At 38.1% G+C, this 21,147-nt stretch overlaps 1 protein-coding gene across 1 annotated transcript in view; it reads right to left on the bottom strand.

The window, feature by feature from the left end:
• Window positions 1-10,190: 10,190 nt before the first annotated feature.
• Window positions 10,191-21,147, bottom strand: part of LOC107563237 (protein Wiz-like) — a 26,464-nt gene continuing 15,507 nt past the window's right edge. Inside the window, exons 9-17 of the mRNA XM_016248052.1 lie at window positions 20,488-20,631; window positions 19,383-19,952; window positions 18,762-19,217; window positions 18,137-18,640; window positions 17,489-18,013; window positions 14,377-14,588; window positions 13,965-14,256; window positions 13,709-13,871; window positions 10,191-12,592 (exon numbers count right to left, since the gene is read on the bottom strand). Of these exons, the coding sequence (XP_016103538.1) occupies window positions 12,271-12,592; window positions 13,709-13,871; window positions 13,965-14,256; window positions 14,377-14,588; window positions 17,489-18,013; window positions 18,137-18,640; window positions 18,762-19,217; window positions 19,383-19,952; window positions 20,488-20,631 (3,188 nt within the window). The 3' untranslated portion in view covers window positions 10,191-12,270. The remainder of the gene's footprint in view (window positions 12,593-13,708; window positions 13,872-13,964; window positions 14,257-14,376; window positions 14,589-17,488; window positions 18,014-18,136; window positions 18,641-18,761; window positions 19,218-19,382; window positions 19,953-20,487; window positions 20,632-21,147) is intronic.

The raw sequence follows: 21,147 nt of genomic DNA, 5'->3' as shown, positions 1-21,147 counted from the left end.
CAAAATGCTGATTACATTTTTTTTACAGAACAAATGACTAAAAAAATTTATTATAGAAACAGACCAAAAGGGAAAAAAATGATTTTGACTTGGTTAAGTGTTTACTGAAAAAAAGACAAAAAGAGAGTAAATGTTGATTAAAAAGGCATTTTGACCGTGTAAGGCAGCTGTAATATAGAGACAGAAAGCTGTGAGGAGAAAGACTGAGGTAGACAGAGGCTTTGATGGAGATGGATGTAAGATTTATCCTATATATATATATATATATATATATATATATATATAATTTTTCCCCCCAGAGATTTAATTTGCATTTCATATGCATTATATTGTTGTAAGCCTATATCATATCGACTACATTTTCTGCTGGCCCAAACAGTACAGTCATGATACTGTTTTTGCCACGTAACTAATGTCACTGGCTTCCAGTGCAAACATGCTGATTAATCTAGAGCAGTAATATAGAGTGACTCATTCAATATGTGATGAGGAACAGATATTCATATGATATACTGATCTCTGCACTTAATGTCACTAATTCAGAATCTGGAGGACATGTAGGACAAAATGGTGTGACAAGCGAGCCGTTACACACACACACACACACACACTGGGACGAGAAGAGCTTTAGATTGATAGTGGCTGCTTGAGGAACTCAGATCTTTGGAATGTTCTGCAGGAGGAGAATGGAAAGTGTGAATGTGAATCTGAACATGGAGTTCATCAGCAGCAGACACACAGAGGAAAAAAACACACATAAAGTGTCACCTGTCATATTTCACTCTATAATTAAATATTTTGCACCGTGAGATTATTTTCATTAAAATTAAACATTTTCAATACTGTATTGTGTACAAAATAATACAAATAAATAGAAAATAAAATAATACTATAAAATAAATATGTAAAAGGATTAGATTTTTATGAAAAATACTCAAAAAATAGAAAAAGTGAAAAAAATATATTATGTTATATATATATGTTTTAACAGAAAAAGATAAATGAAATAAAATTCTGATTAAAATACTAATCAAAACGTTTTTCTACTGATTGAAATGTTAAATACTGATTAAAGTCAGCATTATAGTCAGTATTATATCTGTAATACTACATAAAATGATTTATATATATATATATATATATATATATATATATAAAATTTCAAAATAATTAGGTATACAACATTTAGACTGTATTTCATGAACAAAAAATAAAGAAAATAACAAAATAAATATAAATTATGAATAAAGTGTAAATATAAAGAAATATAAAGAATGTAATTGAACTGCTCTAATAAATTAGTAAAATAAAATATACATTATATTTTTTATAATGTCCTGATGCAGTACAATAATGGGGAAATGTAGTTAATTTTTTAAATAATATCACAAACCTTAAAAAAAATGAACAGGTTCTATAAATAAAAAAAATACCATGTCCCTTTTTCTTGTGATCTTGTGGTCAATAATGAACTTGACATGCTCTTGTGATATTCACTCATATACCATAATACACAAGTGGATTGTATCTTCTTTTCAAGTTTTTCCCCCTTGAAATCTAAGCTTTGCAGATAAGCTTAGCATAACCATGGCTCATTTGCCAAGAATCTGAAATAAATCAATTTAAGTTTATTTGTACAGCGCTTTTCACGATACAAATCGTTGCAAAGCAACTTTACAGCAAATTAAGTTTCTACAATATCAGTGGTGACCGTCAATTAATGTACATATGGCAGAAATCAATTAAAGACGTAATAAAACAGACGATGAACACTATTAACAGCAATTATTATATGATGCAATCAAACTTATAGCAAAATGTGGTAGTTCTGTATGTTGTTTCAGGGTTGGCATCATCTGAGGTCCTCTGAGGGGTTGCATCATCTCTTCTCAGGTGTTCTGGATCCAGACTGAAGCTTGTGTAAATCCTAGTTACGCAAAAACAGAGAAACAGAAATAGATTTTTCAGAACGGTAAAACTACTAGTAAAACTACTGATCATATAGCTGCACATCCACAAATACCTGTTCTTACAGCCCCATACTTGAATCCATATTTAGTCTGAATTACTTTGATGAGAAGGTCAACAGATACGGGAATATTTCTGACGACACAAGAGACACTAAAGCCTCCTAATGCACCGCACAAATCTTTCTGACATCGATTGTCCATCAGAGCCAGGAAGAAAGCTGGACTATAAATAAAAGATGCCACTTCATGCTCGTCTGCCTCAAGATGGCAATTAAACAGAACGGCAAAAGCAGAGGAAGGAGGAAGGGTATTAGTGTCTAAGCCAGCATCACCAAGGGCTCTCAGAAAATCAAGAGAGGGGCTGTGTGACGTAATGTGGGGCGTATATATGGAGAGAAGGTCATACAGTGACTGACATGCTTTTTTCTTTAGGATTGAACTCTGAATAGAAACAGAAACAACAGAAGTACAGAGGCTTGACATTTGCCCAGCAGACAGACACACTAACTGTCAAAACGACAAACAATTTCATATATATATAGGTTATATATGAATAAGAAATTGGTGAAAACGAATTTGAATTAAAAAAAAAAAAAGGAAAAGTGGTGAAATGAAAATAAATCAGTGAAATATAGACTTAATTAACAATAAATACAATATTATTTTATTGGTCTCTGAGCAAGGCTTGGTAACTTCTCTATATAAATGTGATTTAAATGCAGAGGAGTTTATGGCAAAGCTCTGTGGAAAACAAATCAATACTATCAGGGGCAAGACATCTGACACCTCACTGAGTCACTGGTCTCTGTTTTTCCTCTAATTGTGTCTGGAATTACTCATCTGGATCATCTTGAAACAATTAATCACCAGTTTAGATCCGCTTGGACCAGCTGATGACCAGTTTTGACCAACTAGAAACCAGTGCTATCACCTTAAACTGGTTTTAGCCGGACCGTCCAGCAGAGAGACCCCACATTCCACATTCACATAGTTCTCTGACTTTATTTAACGATGATACTAACAAGACAAAACTTTGTCCATGTCAGATTCCTTGAAATTGAAAAACTAAAATAAGTAGTTACAGTTAACATAAAAAACCTACATCTATCTGGAAGAACAAACCTGCATGACTGTGGATGCCCACCAGGAAAACGAACACATTCCACCGACAATATAAAGCAACGGCTTTTCACGCATGTACAAGAAGCTAATCGTTTATGAAAAAGCCAGTGGAAACTGGTTATCAAGGAAAGCAGCTTGCCTTGTCCCTTCAAGATCAGGGCCAAAATATGAATCAGAGTTACGAGAAAGCGATCGCAACCTCGATGCACTCGCCCCAGAGAATACTGAGAAACACTCCTCACTTTCCATACTAATAAACCCATGTTTGTAGATGCAAACACTTGGCGCTAACATCCCACTTTAGCACAATGCAGGCACAAAAGTATGCCAGATGTTATAAACAAAGAAAACATTAAATGAGCATAGATTGACACATGCATATTCAGTGTGACGCATACAATCACATCTCAAAATGGGCTGTTGCTTATTTAATCAAATTTAATTTCGATCTCTGTCATCACATCTGGCTGCAAAACCAAAGAGAGGGAAGGAAAAGAAGAGCAAACGGCATGATGTGGAAATAAACGGACAGAAAACACTTCAGAAAGAGAAAGCCACAGGCACGGCCCTTTGAGACTGAATATCTGTTTGGAAGCTGATTTCAGCAGAGACACTCTATCTCTGTCAGATCTGTTTAGACACTGGCAGATCTTCTCTAAACATGTGTTTTGCTCAGAAAAACACACTTTTCAGAATTAGAATTGTAGCCCGTGGCCAATATAAACACTAACCCAAGACTAGGAGAAAGAGTGTCAACGCCGAAAAGACAACACAACAAGCATGAGAACAGGAGGACGATTATTACAAGCTTCCTGCTATAGTATCTGAAAGACACACATGCATATGCAAAGCAAAACAACAGTGTCATTGAGCTGTCGTGCTGTTTTCCTACAGCATACTCCCAGGGAATTAACCTGCATCCTTTCTGGAAAGAAATAAGCAGATGCCAAGCTAAATATGCAAACACAACACTCAACAGAAACAGCCTGGAACTCACTGGACACAGAAAAGAGAAACGCAGAGCCTGACCAGATGAGTTTACTGTACATGAAGTCATGGAAGAGGATCTTGTCCAGCTGCTGAGTGGTGTATGAAAGAGCTCGGAAAGCTGGAAACAGAAGATACTTTGTTGTACAAAAGACCTGCACTTCACTGCAGTGCAATATTTAGACGTCAGAATTGTTTTGTGAAGGCTTCCTGACCACAATTTATGTCAGTCAATTTGGGACTTTTGGAAAGAAACAAATGCCCAACTGTGTCATGTGGTCTTGGACAACAACAAAAGTTGATTTATGAAAACATTTGAGTGGTGGGATTTGAAAAATGACTGTAAATGAATGCATCAGTGTCAAATAAATAAAACAAAGTTGAAATAGTGTGGCTTAGAGAAGGGAACTGGTACAAATTTGATTGCCAGGATTTAACAGTAATGTCTTAGAACAAAACACTCTACACATCAGTACATTCAAATTAGCAGCAGACAGAAAACATCTCAATGTTAGTTCACCAAAGACACTTATAGTTCTCCCAAAAAATAAAAATTTGTTTCAACCTCAGGCCCCCCAAGATGTAGAAGAGTCTGTTTCTTCATCAAGAACAGATTTGGAGAAATGTATCATTATTTCACTTGCTGACCAATGGATCCTCTGCAGTGAATGGGTGCCGTCAGAATGAGTTCAAACAGCTGAACAGCAGTAATTCACAAGTAATCCACATGCTCCAGTCCATCAAATAACATCTTGTGAGCAAAAAAGATGGATGTATCAAAATAGATTAATGTTAAGAAACAGTGCTTGATCTGTGCATATTTCTCTCCCGATTCAGACAAGACTTTTTCAATATGAACAATAATATGGACAGAGGACTCATATTTTAGCTGATAGCAACACTTTAAAGTTAAAAATGTCTTGGATTTGTTTCTTACAAATTCATAGCTTTTCACTTGTTTGGACTCTCATTCTGACGGCACCCATTCACTGCAGAGGATCCTTTGGTGAGCAAGTGATGAAATGCTAAATTTCTCCAAATCTGTTCCGATGAAGAAACAAACTCATCTACATCTTGAATGGTCTGAGGGTGATTACATTGTCAGTAAATGTTCATTTTTGGGTGAACTATTCCTTTAGGCACCTTAACAAACACCGAACAACAAACTGGTGAACAAACACTAAAAGATTTCCTCTCTGCCTTTAAGCTTTCTATTTTAATACATCTTTCGCAATAGTTGAACATGACTCACTCAGCCATAAGGTCACTGTTTTTAGAGAACGACATCTGCAATAAACATCACTCTTGCAATTAGCAATCATAGCATAACAGAAGCTTGATTCCATTAACATATGTTAAATGAATGGTGAAAAGTGATTATGAAATATTGATAATATTATTAACAAATGCATGGTGATGATGATGCCTGCATCAGTTCAGAAACAGAACTCAGGCATTTCACTTTTACACCAGTTTTAAAGAAACATCAGAGTAATCACCGAACAGTTCGTTATAGTTATAAGAATGTTACATGAACATTACAACATTTAGTCTATTTTGAACATTTACATAACTTTTAAAAGACGTTAGTGAAAGTTGTGAGAACGTTCCTGGGATAGTGCCTATAGGATTCAAACTAAGTCTGTGTGGATTCAAACCATCAGGGCTTCACCTCACCATGACCTTATATAGAACAATATAAAGCTGAAAGCCCAATACTAACATCTGAATCAGATCTGGCAACAAAAACAATCTGGAATTGACAGTAATGTATGTCTGTGTGCAGAACAACAGCTCAATCTTAATAGGACGGTTCAAATATGAGGCATGGATGGACAGTCTGGAGGATCAATGCAAAAATAATCTTTCAAGATGTCTAGAATCTCTCTGCATGTCTCATGAGGGAATCACTAGCAGCTGAGTGAGATCTCCAGAGAACTCTGTTCTGCTGCCAAGAACTGATGTAGATAAATGACGGAGATTAGACAGAGATCGAGAGAAACACGGCCCGCTGCCCTTAGGGAGAACACATGATGGCTTATTAGAAACACTTAAAGCAGCTTGTCCACTTATCTCTAACCCACTATGAAGAAAATCATGACATTTTCCTTAAAATTTGAAAGATTTTATAATATTTTGACAAATTATAAATACATTATGTAAATACTTTAATAAAATAAGTGAAACAATTTATAACATTTTATAATAAATATTATATTAATCTGTAGTTTGACAAAAGATAAAAACTGTGCATAAATACAATTCAAAGAATAATTGCAAACATTTATAACATTTTTATAATACAGTAATTTTCAAAAAATATAAATGATTTATATCAATATTATTTTATTTGATAATTATTTAATTATTTTACTTTTTTTTGATTGTATCCATATTATTATTATTATTATATCTATTTATGAATCATTTTAAAACATCACCACCAATTGTACAGTTTTATATGCTGAAATGAAAAGTCCATTACAAAAACGTTCCTTGCACATCAAACAGTTGTGGTTTAAAAAAAGCACTACATGTTCAAAAAAAGAATATGTTTGGAACTGCATGGTCATACAAACTCCCTAAAATAGACCGTGCATTCCCAAAAATAAACATTTACGACCTATAACACTTTGCCAAAGATGTTGCTAAAGCTTTATGAGTCAATGTTCTGTGAAAGTCGTGTAGCACACTTGAGTTGTGTAAAACCTGTGGTACATCTGTATTACAGACCACTCTTTCATAAGACATACAATGACACGAAATCAGCAAGCTAGAAGAAAGACCTGCTGCTTTGCAGTAGTAAAACTAGACAGCTAATCTGTACCATTAGAAACCACCATAAAGTAGTACTAAAGTAATTTCAATATGTGTATATATACGACTTCACCAGCATTTAAAGGGATAGTTAACTCGAAAATGAAAATTCTGTCATTATTTACACACCCTCATGTCATTCCAAACCTGTATGGATTTCTTTCTTCTGTTGAACACAAAATGAGATAGTTTGAAGAATGTTGGTAACCAAACAGTTGACGGTAGTCATTGATGTCCATAGTGTTTTTTCCATTTCCATTTAATATGAATACTTTAAGCTAAAAACATGTACAACAACTTGTAAAACTTTTCATGTGACTACTTTTTTACATATCAAGTTATATTATCCACACGCCAAAGTTACTTCTATACTGTATATAAAATGTGTAGTACTGTAAAAAATAACTACTGTAAAAATAGTAACTAATTAATGGTAAACTGATTTACTGGCAAGGCAAACATCAACAGACCTATTAGTGTCACAGAAACACCTGCCTCACCAGCCGAATCAGCCTCCTACACCCGCTCACAATCACCTGATTACTGATCACGGACACCTGCACCCACTTACCACACCACTCAAATACTCACTCACTCACCTCAGTCACTGGTCGGCTGGTCTCAAGGTTACAAACTTCTCTCTATGGGTTCCTTGCCTCCCAATCTGCCTGTCAAGCCTCGGATTCCTCAGTTCTCGGCCGGAGGACCAAAGTGCCAACCCCAGATAAGACTGTGTTCTCTGCTTCCATTTATTCCTACGTTGATTTTTTTTTTTTCTGTTGGAAGCTACTCCTAAGTTCCTTTGAATAAACTCCCAGACTTGCGTTAACCTGTCTGTTTGCCTCTTTGTCCCAGATACCTCACCAGCCGAATCAGCCTCCTACACCCGCTCACAATCACCTGATTACTGATCACGGACACCTGCACCCACTTACCACACCACTCAAATACTCACTCACTCACCTCAGTCACTCGTCGGCTGGTCTCAAGGTTACAAACTTCTCTCTATGGGTTCTTTGCCTCCCAATCTGCCTGTCAAGCCTCGGATTCCTCAGTTCTCGGCCGGAGGACCAAAGTGCCAACCCCAGATAAGACTGTGTTCTCTGCTTCCATTTATTCCTACGTTGATTTTTTTTTTTCTGTTGGAAGCTACTCCTAAGTTCCTTTGAATAAACTCCCAGACTTGCGTTAACCTGTCTGTTTGCCTCTTTGTCCCAGATGTGACAATTCGTATCTCCTTGTATTAATTACAGAACCTACCAACAAACATAATAATAAACAAACATTTTTGGTTTTCAATATTTAGAACCTTATTGGATAGTTTTACCAAGTTGCAATATTTTGAGAAACTGTGAGAAATATACACGGGAATAGGCCTTGTGGTTCCTTGCAATGTCTTTGATCAGATTTAGCCTTGACTTTGAGTCTTTCCGCCTGTTTTGAGACGCAGGACTGGTATTTTTCTCTACTTAAAAGAGACACAAGTGTGTCAGTTTAGTTTATGTCTGAGCTATTTCCCCATCCTGTCAGACCCAGATCTCTCATATCATCTCGCCATGTTTCCGCCCCTTTGCTCAGGATCTGGCATTGTTTGGCTTTTACGGGTGCATTCATGTTTTAGTTTGACATATACACCCCCCTCCACAGTAGCTCATCTATGCTTCTATTTAACGCAGAGGTTCCTGGGAAATGTCTGCGTCTTTTCTTCCTTCCGTGCAAATGTCCTAAGATTATTCACACCATATAATTATGCATATAATATATCAGACAGCTCACTCTCAAGAGTACTACAATAAACTCCTTCATGGTTTGAATAAGTCTCTTGTACACGTTTTGCTATTGACAAACTGAGAAGTGCATGAATTCATAAATATCCATTATCACATTAAAGCCTTTCTGGATTGGGTGGCATGCAAATCAGATTGGTTTGAAATGCCATGTGCTCAGATATGTTTATCTAAAGAGAAGGCCAACTGGACTCATTTTATCAGTTCTATTTGAGAATGTGAATTGGACAAAATCACTGAACATGGAATGCTTCCCACACTTCCTGCCTTAAAAGCCTCTGTATGCATCCAGCTATGAAGAGAAACTACAGTCAAACTATCACACAAAAATAAAAATATTGACAAAATATTCCACGTCTAAATACTGTTACGTTCAATAGCGCCCTCATCTGTGTGTTTGTAATATGTACCACATTTACTTAGCATAAATCATGTTTATATATGTGTGTATATATATATATGATTTTAATTGCTGGATAGTAAAAAAACTGGAGAGACCAAATCACCATGTTGATTTTGGCCTACATATTGGGTACAGTGTGTTCAAAAATGCTTTTCATAGGAAGCTAATTTTATGTAATAGTTTGTCTACCATATATAACAGTTCTCACGATAAATAACATGGGATTTGTGCCCTATTCATGAAAAGCAGCATGCATTTTACAAACATAGTACAGCAGTTCAGGAAGCTTGTTATCACTGTGTTCCCATCGCGTCGACTTTTATCATTTACCAGCTGTTTGTTTTGCTGTCGTACTGTTTACAACAGTCCCAATGCTGATAAGACCTATGCAAAGGAACGTCACGCTCTGTCCAATGAAATTACGCCATTGTTGATCATCCTCTTGAGTTATGAATCCAAAAATGATGCATGAACAATTTGCTGAGATTTCAGATCACATTTAATGATTTTCATTCAAGAGCAGATTCACACGCATCTTCCTCTGGTCAACACTTCCATGGCATTTCTCTCTTTGAGCCACAAAAAGTATTTTCATCTCTCTCATACACACAAATACTTGTACGGAGACTGCAGTCTAAACCAGCTGAGGAGATCTTTAGGAGAACATACACTCTTAAAAATAAAGGTGCTTCAAAAGGTTCTTCAAGCGATGCCATAGAAGAAGCATTTTTGGTTCCACAAAGAACCATTCAGTCAAAGGTTCTTTAAAGAACCATCTCTTTCTTACCTTTTTATAATCTGAAGAACCTTCTTTCGCCCCAAAGAACCTTTTGTGAAACAGAAAGGTTCTTTATGGAACCATTTAGACAAAAAGGTACTTCTATGGCATCGTGAAGCACCTTTATTTTTAAGAGTGTACACCATCAGCTGTAAAGCACATGCCAACTGGGCAACAGTCACAAAATGACCCAACTAACCAATTACATACAGAGCAGTTGCATTTAAGACACGTTTTTAGAGTCCTTGCATAAGGACTTGACAATCTCCCTTTGGAACAACCTTCAATTAAACATCCATTCACATCCACTCGTCCGCATGAGCACCAATGTCCTGTATCTTAAAAGAGAAACTGACGGAATAAAAAATAAAACACCGATCTATTCCACTGGTATGTAACTGCAAGTAAAGGAACGCACGTCTCATTAAAAAATACACAGCATTAAAAATCAAAAATAAATTCACAATGATCAAGATCACATTTGAAGTGTTAAACTGTTAATATCTTCTTCTTGCCTATACATATGTTAGGTTAGATATATCAATATTATTCCCTTTTGGAATACTAAAAGCCTAACAGTCAAGAGTTAAATCGTGAAAGCTGCAACAAACATCCATAGTGGACCGGTTTGTAATTGCTTTCCTGTGCAGATATGGAAATTTAACCAAACGCACTCGTATGTTTGGGAGGCAGTCACCGCATTTGCGGTAAAAAATCATCATAGTCGATTCCTGGCACCACAAGTATGGTGTACTTCTATAGTATACTCATATATTACAACTCAATTGTCAGTTTCTATATTTTTTTAAAGCAAATCCACAGCAGCAAATCTGCTGCAGCCACCGACTCTAAGACAAACAATGGACTTGCAAAAAACTTGCAAAAGCAACCGAGACATGCGTGACATTCTCTTTGGCACATTTTGTCACTGGCATATTTCTACAGTATACATTTTTCAAATTGGTACAGGGAAAAACTTTTTAAGTAAAAAGCGTCATAGATTTAGTACTTTATGCTCAGAAAAACAAAAAATATTATATATACACACACACACACAAGAGTTTGAACACACAAACACTCCCTAATTCTTCACAGATAAAAGTGCATTAACCTTTTACTCTTGTGAAACATTCAAATGTAGTGTAGCCAAATAGTTCAGTTTGTTCAACATTCAGATGAGCCATACATTTGGGTTTTCTTGAAATGCATCTGGGGGAAAAAAAGCTAATTTTATAAGCTTAAAATACTTCAGGCCATCAACTTTAATCAACTTTTCCAAGCCAATTTCTCAGAAAGCTTCATTATCATTTAAAAAGCAACCAAGACTTTTAGACAGCTGCGTCGGCTGTTTTATTTGGAGTTTACTTTGTGCCAAGCACAGAATTAACGAGAAAGCTGCTGTGAAAATGGAGCGATCTAGGGTCGGATTCATCAAAGCATTATGCAAAGCATTGCATAAGCTTGTGCAAATGCGCTACAAAATAATGTGCCATCCAAGAAAGCAACAGAGGCATAAATACGTATGGTTGAACACAACTGGAAGGCATGACAGAATTTGCATGCTCATATTGTACAAATGTTGGTCATTTAACTAAGTGTGCTTAGCTTATTTAAATATTTAGCAGCAACTGGTTCCAGACAAATTTGATCATCATCTCTAAGTGGCAAGATTCAACTGAGATTATCAACGTCAAAGATTGGAGTGGGATCATTAACAGAAAAGAAAAGGCATGTCCCCTTTAGACATGAATCTGTGTCTGCTTAAAACGAATATTTCATATTTTTTGATAACTGCATGGCAGTGCAAGCTTGTAGACAATTATCACTGTTACAAACTTTGAATAAGATAAGCTTTGTTTCAAGGGGTCAAGGCCTTTCGTTTAAGTGCTTCATAGTTAAACCATTTAAGGTTGAGTTTTATATCTGTGCCGTTTTGATTGTAATTCTCTGATTTGTCGACAATTTAAGAATACATTTGGTAAGCTAAACAGTTTTGAGAGTTCATTTTGAACAACAAATATTAGGCATTGGGCATAAGGGCCAAATAGCTTACAGAACTGAACTCACCACATACTCATTCTGCTTTTCAAAACAAAGCATATCCACAAAACATAAATGCATGAAAAAGTGCATTATACTGTGACTTTTTCTTGTTCATAAATACCGATTCTTACGAGACGAAAGGGAGATGAGAACTGTCATGGCAACACACCTACCTCACGCCCGAATCATAACAGATGCTTGCGATGTAGGTCAGGGTAAGTGGGTCGCTAGCTGAGATTTTTCTAAAAATCTGTCCCTTTGATCAAAAATTGAAATAATCAAGATGAGTAATACAGAAACAAATTATGGAAATAACTGGTGAAGATGATGGCATCTCATACATATGTAGGAAGGACACATGGCCTAATTAGCAGGAGAAGGAATTGGCTCTGCTGTGGCCGCGGAGGCTTGGTTGGGAGCGGGTGTAGGTGTAGAGGCCGATGTGGGCATAGTTGCGGGCTTTGGGGAGGGCGTAGACGGGGTCGTGGCGGCAGCTGTGGTCGTAGTGGAAGTGGAGGTAGCAGCTAAGACTAGGGGCTTGGGATCAGGAGTGTCACTTTGGGCAGGAGTGTCATTTGCGGGTGATGCAGTCTTGTTGTAGTTAAGATTGAGGATGTGCTGCTGTAGGTGCCTGATCCAGTCCTCCTGTACCGAGAGAGGGCCGTGAAACTCCACGTCACAAAACCTAAAATAAATTATTTACAAATAAATGACTCTGGTCTAAGGGCTTACACATTTACAGCTCTTTTAAACATACAATCTAGACACCGAAAAGTCACTAAGAACATGAATATGATCTTGAGTAAGCAATATGTTTTAAATTTTAAGGAGTCATAGACATGCTCCCATAACAAAGACTGTTCCAAAAGACAGATACATAGTTTTAGGCTGAATTTTTTTTAAATATAACATATAATTTGAGTTGAGAGAGATACCGATTATAAATATTATTTACTTAGCAAAACATATCAATAAATATAATATATAAAATACAATTAATATGACAGCTCTAATAAAAAATACCAATGGTCACACTGTAAGGTTCAGTTCTCGCTACTAACTATGACTTTTGCCTCAAATAACTCCTCATTTGCTGCTTATTAATAGTTAGTAAGGTAGTTGTTAAGTGGGGTAGCATTAAGGGATCTAAAATACGGTCATACAGAATCAGGCATTAATATGTGCTTTATAAGTACTAATAAACCGCTAATATGCTAGTAATATGCATGTTAGTTAATAGTGAGAACTGGTCCTTAAAGTGTTACCATACCAATTTATTATTGCACAAAATATATGTACAATATTTATTTTTATGCTTACTTGATCAAATATAGCAACATGCTAACATCAACTGAGCTGAGAGATGTAAGGTTACTGCTTGTTGCCACGTGGAGTTGCTACAATTGTAGTTAAAGTGATTATAAATATATTTTACTAAACAGAGTAAAGTATCAAAATAAGTTAAAAAGTGGACTATTCTACCTAGTACATATGTGTATTATGCATTCTTTATATTTATTGGAGTATCATGTTAAATATTACTGGTAAAAAATGTATAGCCTGAATGCACTGTAAGTCGCTTTGGATAAAAGCGTCTGCTAAATGCATAAATTATATAGTTAAATTATATTATATTATGTTATTAGCTTAGCAACATTACCACCATTCTAGATTGTTCTAAAACAGGTCACTTACAAGGCTCCATATCAGTTAGCATGCTAGTAGGCAGTAGACATCAAGGCAGCTCAATAGGTTATGGAATCGATCTAATATGCAAGTACAGATCTAATATGGAACTCACCGACACTTGAGTGAGTAAATTTTACCCACAAGTCTAACCAGCGGGGTGGAGGGGGGCTTTGGTACAAGGGCAGGAACGGTACTGGAGCGAGGCTTCGGGGGGCCACTCTCTCCCTCCCCTCCTTCAGCATGTGACGGGTGTTTAAGTGGTCGCCTCTCAAATCCTTAAGAGAAAGAAATTTGCAAATTAGGTACAATTTTGCAGGTAGATAGGGGGAAAGGAATAGGAAGAGATTAAGGTAAAGTTATACTCAGACCTCGTGGCAAACGCACGTTGAGTTCACTATGAGCCACCTGAGCATGTGGAAGGGCATTATTGGAACGATGACTGCCAGGCTGTGGAGTAAGGCCATGCTGAGTGGAACTTCCACTCCTGATTTTTGCATCTGTTCCCCGTGACGATAACCCCCAGGAACAACTACTGACATCCCGTCCAATTGCTCTCTTTTGAGGCAAAGTGAGAGATGCCCATTTGGCCACAGCGGGCTTTTGGGGAATAGGAGTTGTAGGTTCAGAGTCAGAGGACAGTGAGAGAGCGGAACTGCACCTCTGCAAAAAATTACAGTCATTTTAATTGATATTAAAACGCAAACTTTTAAAATATGCACCACAGAATTTCAATGGGGGGGGTAGTAAAGAATCACAAAATTGTTCCAGCTGCTTTCATACCTTCTTTTGGTTATAACGGGCTCCTTGTGCATAACTTTGCTGCATCTCTGCTGCCTTCTGTGGACGGCTGCGTATCCAGGCACTCAGTGTCTCGATAGGCGAACCATTTACACACCATTCCGTCACGCCAAACTGTCGTAAATGTGCTCGAGCGTGACTGGCCAGCGCCTTCCGGTTCTCAAAGTAGAATCCACAGAGTTCACAACTGGCATCTGGAAAGGAAAAACAAAATGATGAAGTCACAATGTTCTTGTGACTATCTGCACAAGGAAACAAGGAAGAAATAATGTGCCAAACATGCAAACAATGAGTAGTTCACAATAAGACCAGAAACATCTAAAGCAGTGTTTTGATTTAGTTTTAGTCATAGTCTTTTGACTATAATGACATTTAGTTTTAGTCATATTTTAGTCATCTGAATTGTTTTTAGTTTTAGTCTAGTTTTAGTCATCTAAATCTACAGTAAATTTAGTCGGCTAAAATCTAATGGGTTTAGTTACAGTGCATTTATTAAGCATTTCTCTAAAATGTCCAAACTCATTATATAGGTTTGATATTAAGGTTTTATCATGATAGACACCGATTTAACTGCGGTGTCACACAACATGCCTTCATGTTAAAATTAAATAAAACCACTTCTCATAAAGAACAAGAACATGGTATTCTTTTTAATGAAATACCAATGGTTATATAGGCTAATTATGCATTCTTTATAGCAACTTGTTTACCATATTCTTCATTCTTTCATGCAGACATATTTATTTCTATAAATAAATTTAGATTAATCTTTAGGGCTACTAAAGGTTTTCAGTCAAGAGCAGTGCGTGATTTTCTGTCTTTCTTTTGTTGCTTGATTAACACCAATGACCAATGAGGACAATAGCAATTAAATTAGGCTGCTATCCCTTTAAAACCGGATGCACGGATGCAATGTACTGATACACGTTCTCCCTGTTGTTTACGTTTACTTCAGACGTAATTAACTGTGTTTATGTGAATACTCGTCAAAACGGACAATTCGACATAATTTTGTGTGTAATTCTCCGTTCATGCGCCGCAAAAGAGTACTGACGCGCTGTGAGACGCGCTTTCCGTGTGTATGCTTCAGTGTCTGCGCTAAGAAAACCGGACCGAATTGAGCTCTTCCTTGCGTTGTCAGATTTATCCATATGTTTGCTCTTCTCTTACTCCCACATATTGACATTTTTTAACGTTTTATGCCATGTGCAGCAAGTGTATTCGTTGACGAAAATGTCAATAGATTTACATCATAGTTTTTGTCATTCAAAAATAGTTTTAGTTCGTTATTGTCTCGTTGTCGTCGGTGAAAAAAATGTCGTTGATGAAAATTATTCGTAAACGAAATTAACACTGATCTAAAGAAAGCAAACAATGTAAGTTTTGATATCATTTTTTGCTTATAATCACCAAGATGATTGGCTCTATTTTAAGTCTTGGAATTCTGAATTAGGGTCTTTTATTTATTTAAGAGTCATTCTTCTGCAAACATGTCTTCAAACAATGTAATGGAAAAGAACCAAAAAATTAGTTTTGTAAAAATATACCCGTACCCATGTGGCCTACCCCAAGCTTCTCCATTGGGGCTTTACCCTTAAAGGAATAGTCCTGTGGGGGAGGCAAGAAGTTTTTAGATTGGATGAGCAGTTTTTCTCCCTCCTCCAACATCACCTTCTTCTTCAATGGAGGCACTCCAAAAATCTTCCCCACAGGTGAGGTGGAGGATAAGGCAATGCTTCCCAGCCCATGCTTATGGAGGCGTGAACCAGAGTGGAGCAGGTTAAGAGGTGACTTGCGGGACAGAGCAGAGGACTGATAGCCCGTACTGTTCAATGAAATCCCACCATACTGTCCCGGTTCCTCCTTTATGCCCAAGGCAACAGATGCAGGGGTGGTGCCTTGTCTCCTCATGACTTCCCAAAGTGTGTCAATGGGCGAGCCATTCACAGACCACTCTGTGATACCCATATGCCTCAAGTGTGAACGTGCGTGGCTTGAAAGGCCTTTGCGGTTTTCAAAGAATTCGCCACAGAATTCACAGCGAATATCACGGGAAGGTTCCTTCTCCTGAGTCATAACTGTAGGAGGAAAGATAGTAAAAAGACAACAGATTGAGCTGGGAATGATTTAGTCATCCATTAAGATCACTGAAAATGCTAAAAGTAAACAAACAAACACACATCACAGGTGTGAAAACATACCCAAGTTGACTGGATAAATATTGTCTGAAGTGTTTAAACTGGAATGTAGTGGCTCTGGGTTGTAGCTTTCATTTACTCCCATGTCTGATCCTTTCATGGTAACCTCTACTATTTCAGGCTCTGGTTTCAGTTTAACCAGCTCTAAGGTTGGTGAAGAACTGGCAGTGGATGTCGAAGGAGACATTTTGCGGGTAGAAGGCTGGTCGTGGCTAGGTGTTTGGGCATCCCTTTAAAACCGGATGCACGGATGCAATGTACTGATACACGTTCTCCCTGTTGTTTACGTTTACTTCAGACGTAATTAACTGTGTTTATGTGAATACTCGTCAAAACGGACAATTCGACATAATTTTGTGTGTAATTCTCCGTTCATGCGCCGCAAAAGAGTACTGACGCGCTGTGAGACGCGCTTTCCGTGTGTATGCTTCAGTGTCTGCGCTAAGAAAACCGGACCGAATTGAGCTCTTCCTTGCGTTGTCAGATTTATCCATATGTTTGCTCTTCTCTTACTCCCACATATTGACATTTTTTAACGTTTTATGCCATGTGCAGCAAGTGTATTCGTTGACGAAAATGTCAATAGATTTACATCATAGTTTTTGTCATTCAAAAATAGTTTTAGTTCGTTATTGTCTCGTTGTCGTCGGTGAAAAAAATGTCGTTGATGAAAATTATTCGTAAACGAAATTAACACTGATCTAAAGAAAGCAAACAATGTAAGTTTTGATATCATTTTTTGCTTATAATCACCAAGATGATTGGCTCTATTTTAAGTCTTGGAATTCTGAATTAGGGTCTTTTATTTATTTAAGAGTCATTCTTCTGCAAACATGTCTTCAAACAATGTAATGGAAAAGAACCAAAAAATTAGTTTTGTAAAAATATACCCGTACCCATGTGGCCTACCCCAAGCTTCTCCATTGGGGCTTTACCCTTAAAGGAATAGTCCTGTGGGGGAGGCAAGAAGTTTTTAGATTGGATGAGCAGTTTTTCTCCCTCCTCCAACATCACCTTCTTCTTCAATGGAGGCACTCCAAAAATCTTCCCCACAGGTGAGGTGGAGGATAAGGCAATGCTTCCCAGCCCATGCTTATGGAGGCGTGAACCAGAGTGGAGCAGGTTAAGAGGTGACTTGCGGGACAGAGCAGAGGACTGATAGCCCGTACTGTTCAATGAAATCCCACCATACTGTCCCGGTTCCTCCTTTATGCCCAAGGCAACAGATGCAGGGGTAGTGCCTTGTCTCCTCATGACTTCCCAAAGTGTGTCAATGGGCGAGCCATTCACAGACCACTCTGTGATACCCATATGCCTCAAGTGTGAACGTGCGTGGCTTGAAAGGCCTTTGCGGTTTTCAAAGAATTCGCCACAGAATTCACAGCGAATATCACGGGAAGGTTCCTTCTCCTGAGTCATAACTGTAGGAGGAAAGATAGTAAAAAGACAACAGATTGAGCTGGGAATGATTTAGTCATCCATTAAGATCACTAAAAATGCTAAAAGTAAACAAACAAACACACATCACAGGTGTGAAAACATACCCAAGTTGACTGGATAAATATTGTCTGAAGTGTTCAAACTGGAATGTAGTGGCTCTGGGTTGTAGCTTTCATTTACTCCCATGTCTGATCCTTTCATGGTAACCTCTACTATTTCAGGCTCTGGTTTCAGTTTAACCAGCTCTAAGGTTGGTGAAGAACTGGCAGTGGATGTCGAAGGAGACATTTTGCGGGTAGAAGGCTGGTCGTGGCTAGGTGTTTGGGCAAAGTGGAAAGGCAGGCGCCCAAGCACATTCCCTGGTGGGGAAGAGGACTGGAGCGCAGGCCGAGACAGTCCTGGGCTCTGAGATTTGGGGGACTTTAGAGGTATGATGGACGGTAGGCCTCGACGAACTATAATCTCTTTTAATGTGTCAATAGGTGAGCCATTCACAGACCATTCGGTGATCCCAAGTTGGCGCAGATGGGAGCGGGCATGACTGGAGAGGCCTTTGCGGTTCTCAAAAAGTTCTCCACAGAATTCACAGCCCACGTCTTTCATTGGCTCTGGTAGAAGTGTACAGAACAATTTATCAGACTTAAGTCACTCTATGTGTGTAAATTACCTTACATAATTGAGGAAGCAAACAATAGACAAGGACATGCAAAAACACATAAAAGTTGTTACCTATAGGAAAGGACATCACTTCTCCACTACTGAAACGAAGGACTTGCAACGAGGAGGGTTTCAGCTTCTTTGGAGGTGGGCCCAATAAGGGGTGGTTAGAAGAGGAGGTAGCTTTGGAGCCAATGGTTGTCCTCATAGAAGAATTTGCCATTTTATATAGGACAGGTCTGGAAGGAAGACATCTCTTAGGGGAAGTGGAGGGTTGGAGGGAAGTCATGCTGGTCTTCTGGGACCTCAGGTCCTCAGGACCATCTGAGAGAAAAGAATTTGCTCTGTGCTTAAAGTCATCAGTCAAGATGAACCGGTTGAGTAAGTCTATGGGGGAGCCCTTGGATTCCGAGTACTCAATCCCAAAATGGCGCAAATGGGCACGAGCATGACTCGAGAGGCCTTTTCTTGTTTCAAACCACGCAGCACACAACTGGCAAATAATGTCTTTAGAGTCCACATCCATTGCTAGAAAGGAGTGTGAGAGGAACAGAAAAGTTAAAGAGATTGTAAGAAGGACAGACAATAAATGTGCAAAAGGAACAAATTGATGACCACAACACTACAAAAACAAATCACAAACAATTTGTTGACATTCTTTATTAGTATTTAATACATTAAATGCTTTCTTACTAAGATTCAATGGGGCATCCGTCTCTTGTGGTGCCCAGAATGGTTTGTTCGGACTGGAATGGTTTGTAGACTGGTTCTTTCCTATGGTCTTATGCTCCTGGGATCGCAGTGGGGAAGACACAGGTAGTAGGGAAGAGATGGGAGCCTTTCTCAGCACTGGGGAAGGGGACCGAGACTTTACAAATGGAGAGGAAGGCAGAGAGCCAGCTGCAGAGTGAGTAGTTGGGGAAGAGGAAACTTTAATAGCGGAACTCGCAATAGAGAATGGGACAGTGGGCTTGGTGTCCAGCAGCCCTTCTCCAGTTTCAACATCTTTTGTGGGGCTAGGTATAGGAACAATAGGGGCATGGTGCTGGAGCTTCTTAGGAGATTCCACAGTAGAAGAGGTGCCAGTAAAGTGTGCATCAATGGAGCGTTCCTTAGTGATCTGGTAGAGGAGATCAATGGGTGCGCCACTGTTCTCCGACATGCCAATGCCGAGCTGCCGTAGGTGAGAGCGGGCATGGCTAGACAAACCACGGCGAGTCTCAAAGGTAGCACCACAAAACTCACATTTCAACAGGTTAGAGCCTGGAAAACAGAGAAATGGTGATTCAGGACCTATCTACACTTATTCACTTCATGCATTTTGACAGATGGGAATGCTAACCATTTTTTTCCAATTTATTCGCTAAGCAGAGTTAATAAACCTTTACTGACTCTCCATTGTGGAAATCAAAACAAATTTTTGTAAAATGTCACGTAAAAAGACAGAAAATCAAAGTGACAGACCAGACTATTAAGGAAAATTTTATGTAACATACTGTATTTCATCCCATCAGCTCAAATATTCATGTTCATGCAATTAACACTAGCAACTTCAGATGTTTTTAAACCATTTTTAAACATTACAATTTCTGTCCATATTTACTAACTATCAAGTCATTCCAAACCTGTATGAATCTCTTTCTTTTCTGTGGAACACAAAAGGTGAATTTTGAAAGAATATCCTCAGATTTGGAACAACATGCTAGTGTGTAAATGATGATGGAGTTTTCATTTTCGGGTGAGCTATTATTTTAAAAGTAAATTAAAATACTTGAGATTAAAATACAATTCATATTACCCATAGCATCTGTCTCTTTGGATTCAGGGCTCCGTTCCTCAATGGAGAACAGGGTCTTTTCTCCTGGACTTGTGGTCAATTTATCTGTAACAGGCATTTGGGCCTCCTCTTCTTCCTCTTCCCCATCCTCTGCCTCCTCCCCACCTGTATATGCATAGACAGAGACAACATTTTTAAATTAGCTAAATGTAGAGTCAGAACCACCAAGGTCTCAAATGAACGTTTCCCTTAAAGGGGACATATGATGCGATTTCAATTTTTCCTTTCTCTTTGGAGTGTTACAAGCTCTTGGTGCATAAAGATCTGTAAAGTTGCAAAGACTAAAGTCTCAAATCCAAAGAGATATTCTTTATAAAAGTTAAGAGTTTTTTACCACGCCTACCTAAAACGGCTCGTTCTAACATGCCCCCACATATCTACCTCACTATGTGGGAAGATTTGCATAATGCCACCCAAATGTTCACGCAAAGAAAGAAGGCGTAACTTTTATTCTCACTATAGTATTGTTGCCGCTGCCGCCATGCCGTGGAGACACTGTGTGCTTCGTTGTGAAAGCGAAACTACTTTGTTTGGTCTTCCAAAAGAGGACGATATCCACTGGTCACTGAGGGAATACATCAACTTAGTGCTGTGGATCGCCGGATCGGCTTTCACCGTGGA

The sequence above is a fragment of the Sinocyclocheilus grahami genome, unplaced genomic scaffold (genome assembly GCF_001515645.1).
Source record: "Sinocyclocheilus grahami isolate Dianchi unplaced genomic scaffold, SAMN03320097.WGS_v1.1 scaffold863.1, whole genome shotgun sequence".
Classification (NCBI taxonomy): domain Eukaryota; kingdom Metazoa; phylum Chordata; class Actinopteri; order Cypriniformes; family Cyprinidae; genus Sinocyclocheilus; species Sinocyclocheilus grahami.
Note: the sequence above shows the minus strand (reverse complement) of the source record. Positions and strands in the feature narration are given on the sequence as shown.